The sequence below is a fragment of the Mus pahari genome, chromosome 11 (assembly GCF_900095145.1).
Source record: "Mus pahari chromosome 11, PAHARI_EIJ_v1.1, whole genome shotgun sequence".
NCBI lineage: Eukaryota > Metazoa > Chordata > Mammalia > Rodentia > Muridae > Mus > Mus pahari.
Window position 1 is genome coordinate 52,161,860 of NC_034600.1, and position 3,670 is coordinate 52,165,529.

At 41.4% G+C, this 3,670-nt stretch overlaps 1 protein-coding gene across 2 annotated transcripts in view; it reads left to right on the forward strand.

The window, feature by feature from the left end:
- Prkaa1 (protein kinase AMP-activated catalytic subunit alpha 1) overlaps positions 1–3,670 on the forward strand; it is a 41,000-nt gene that overhangs the window by 27,660 nt on the left and 9,670 nt on the right. For both annotated transcript variants that reach the window (XM_029544045.1, XM_021208235.1), the window contains one exon: positions 976–1,063. In XM_029544045.1, the coding sequence (XP_029399905.1) occupies positions 976–1,063 (88 nt within the window). The remainder of the gene's footprint in view (positions 1–975; positions 1,064–3,670) is intronic.

A 3,670-nucleotide genomic window follows, 5' to 3' on the forward strand; every position in this document is an offset into this window, starting at 1 on the left:
CACACACACACACACACACACACACACACACATACACACACACACACGTCACAGGATAGCTTTGGGGGGATGTTTCTATTCTTCCACCACGTGGGTCTTAGAGGGTAGGTTCAGGTTGTCAGGCACGGTGGTGGGCACCTTTACCTGCTGAGCCTACCTGGCAGCCCTGAAATTCAGTTTTGTGATCGTAAGTATGTCAACCTGTTAACATTAGAGAGATCATTTGAAAAGAAATGGCGATTATTTGTCAAGAAGGTAGCAACTTAATTTCTAATTTTTTTTTTTTTTTTGGTGTTGTTGTTGTTTTGTTTTTTTCGAGACAGGGTTTCTCTGTGTAGCCCTGGCTATCCTGGAACTCGTAGACCAGGCTGGCCTCGAACTCAGAAATTCGCCTGCCTCTGCCTCCCAAGTGCTGGGATTAAAGGCGTGCGCCACCACGCCAGGCTTTCTAATATTTCTTTTTGGTCAAGTATGGAGAAAATGGAAAGTGGGATGGAATTATGACAGAACATTGAAATCTAGAAAGATGAATTATATGAGGAAACTTTTTTAAAAAAAAAGTTAATATTTAAATCCTATAAAGTTGGTTTTTAGATGTAGTGGTGCATGCCTTCAATTTAAGAATTCCGGAGATGGAGGCTGGTAGAAACCTTTCTCTTCATCTGAGTCTATTTTGCCTAGCAACATCTATATTAAAATGCAAACATTTCAAGGATATTCTAGTGTTCAAAACCATCACCAGTTTAGTATATACACATTAAACTCTAGATTTTGAAATTCATTGTACATTTTTTTGTATTAAGTCAGAGTAGGAAATAAAGACTCTGATCAAGTTAAAGTTTATATTTTTGTTTCTTTTTTGATAAAATGGTGGCTGATCTTGTTAGTACAAACTTAGCTGTTTCGTTTAATGGATTTTTTTACTTGCTTTTTGTCCTTGGGAACTCTTTGAGTGGCCACTTTTTGTCATTTCAGGTCTTTCAAACATGATGTCAGATGGTGAATTTTTAAGAACAAGCTGTGGCTCACCCAATTATGCTGCACCCGAGGTCATTTCAGGAAGGTAGTGCCTGATGTTATGCTGCTTTTGATATGTTTGTAGTTGCTTATTTCTCTTAAGTTTGTTAGTCTGTGCTGTCTGTCGCCTTGAGGATGTAACGTCACTGATGAGGATGTAAAAGTAACACATTTGCCTGCAGTAACTGTCATCTCCAGGGCTTTCTGCCTCAGTCTACTAATGTAGGCCTCGTCCTGGAAGCTTCCAGCTCGTGTACAATCTAACCTAGGCCTAGACAGATTTCAGCGTCTGAGGCTTGCTGCTGGGTAAGCTCACCCCCTTCTTGTTCTTTCTGAACTCTGCCTGATTCAATTCAGATGTTTTGGCTGTCAAACTCCTCTCCACGATAACTGATTCAATCTAGCTTCTCTGGGCTTCTCCTGAATTTGCTCTGCTTGACCTCCAGCTATCCCTGTCGATCCATTCTAATCTGGCTCCTTCTCGGTCTCTGGCTTGTTCTGTAGTCACCTGTGTCTGGCTTGTCCTTCCTCTGCAACCCGTCTCTGTACAGCTGTCCTGGTAAAACGGCCTCCTTTCCCTGCACTTCCCCTTAAGTACTTCCTCTCTCTTCCTGTGAGAAGTTGGGCATATCCTATTCTGTCAAGTCTTTTTTCTGATTTGTCATTTGTCTGCCACTCAGTTAGAAGTTACTTTCAAACACGGGTGCTTTCTTCTATCAACTAACTTTGCCTCCGTTGTTTGGGATTAAAGGTGCACACTAAGGGCGTGTCTGTGTTCCAGCCACAGGGATGAAAGGTGTGTGCTGAGCCTGAGCCACACCACAACTAGAAGCAGCTTTTTCAGTAAATCACACAATCTTGGGGTTTTACAATATGATAGGATATCCTGCAGCAGAAAGAAGGGAATATATTTCCGTACTTGCAGATTTTCTATTTTATAAATAATACACAAGGAGCTGGAGAGATGGCTTAATGGTTAAGAGGACTCGATGCTCTTCTAGGGGACTGGAGTTTGGGACCTGGCAACCACAATCTGGGTGGCTCATAGTTGTCTATAACTAGCTCCAGGAGACCCAACACACTCTTGGTTTCTGCAAGCAGTTACATATATGGATGCATATTTACCTTAACAAACACACACACACACACACACACACACACACACACACACACACACACACACACACTAAATAATAATAAAATAGAAATAAGTAAAAAAACAAGTGGATAAACAAATCCATATATAGAGGAGAATGTTGGTTTGCAAGTCATGGTAAAGTAGTTAGAATGAGGTACTTTAATTTTTTTTCTCTGGTGGGAGAATTGAAAGCTAATCAGTTGTAAAGGTAGATAAGTCACTGAGAACCTGCCTGCTAAAATACTCACGAGGAATGGTTTACTTAGGCAAAAATTTAAAAATGTAACATGATGGGCAATCCTTGCTGGTAATTCTACACCTTGAAAGTTCAAGGTCACTCTGTGCTATCTATCTCGATACCATCTCAAGAAAAACCAAACCAAACTAGACTGCACAGGAAGCAGAACAGAGTTGTAAGCGTCACATCATGTGTAGTTTTATAAGTATTCAAATAGATGACATTCATGCGGTAGCTTCATGTTTTATGAGGAAGGAAATTAAAGAAGTGCTCCTCTAAAAACACAGACAGGCTGAATGTATTGCATGCCTATAGCCTGAGTGTCGCACATGGATGCCAAGACAGGGCTGTATAGACCCGGTATCAAGGACAAGTGAGGGGAGGGAGGGGCAAGAGGGTTTTAAAAAGGGAGAAGGAAGGGGAGACTCATTTATGTTCAGTCTTCATCTAGATCTGCTAGGGATTGCAGCGTAAGGTTGCTGGACTCTGAACTACTGTCTAGCACTACAATATGGCTGTATTTTCATTAGTTACTTTTTAAATAGTGTGAAAACAAAATTTAATTTTTGTTTTATTTCCTTGTTTTGTTCAAGGTTCAAGTTTCTCCTCCTCTTCCCCACCCCCCCTTCTTTGTGATAGAAAGAGTTTATTAACAAAGAGAAGGCACACCTAAATTTGGACGTGGGGTAGTGATCTGGGAAAAGATATTGGCTCAGAAGTTGTAAAATTTAATTTAGAAGACAGACTTTATTTTAAACATATATGTATGTGTGTTTGTGTGAGGGTATGTGTACATTAGTGTAGGTGCTGACAGAGGTCAGAGCTCCCCCAACCCCCAACCCCCACCCCTCAGCTAGTGCTACTGGCAGTTGTAAGCTGCCCTGTGTGGGGAGTGAGAACTAAACCAGGGACCTCTGTAAGAACAGTGCAGGGTCTCAATGGCTGAGACATCCCTCCAGCTCAAAGAATTAATTAATTAATTAATATTTTGTGGTGAGAGGTTTATTATTTTTTTTTACAATTTTTATTAGATATTTACTTCATTTACATTTTAAATGCTATCCCCAAAGTCCCCTATACCCCACTTCCCCCCTGCTCACCTACCCACCCATTCCCTTCTTGGCCCTGGTGTTCCCCTGTACTGGGGCAAGACCAAGGGGCCTCTCTTCCCAATAATGACTGACTAGGCCATCTTCTGCTACATATGCAGCTAGAGACACGAGCTCTGGGGGTACTGGTTAGTTCATATTGTTGTTCCACCTATAGGGTTGCAGACC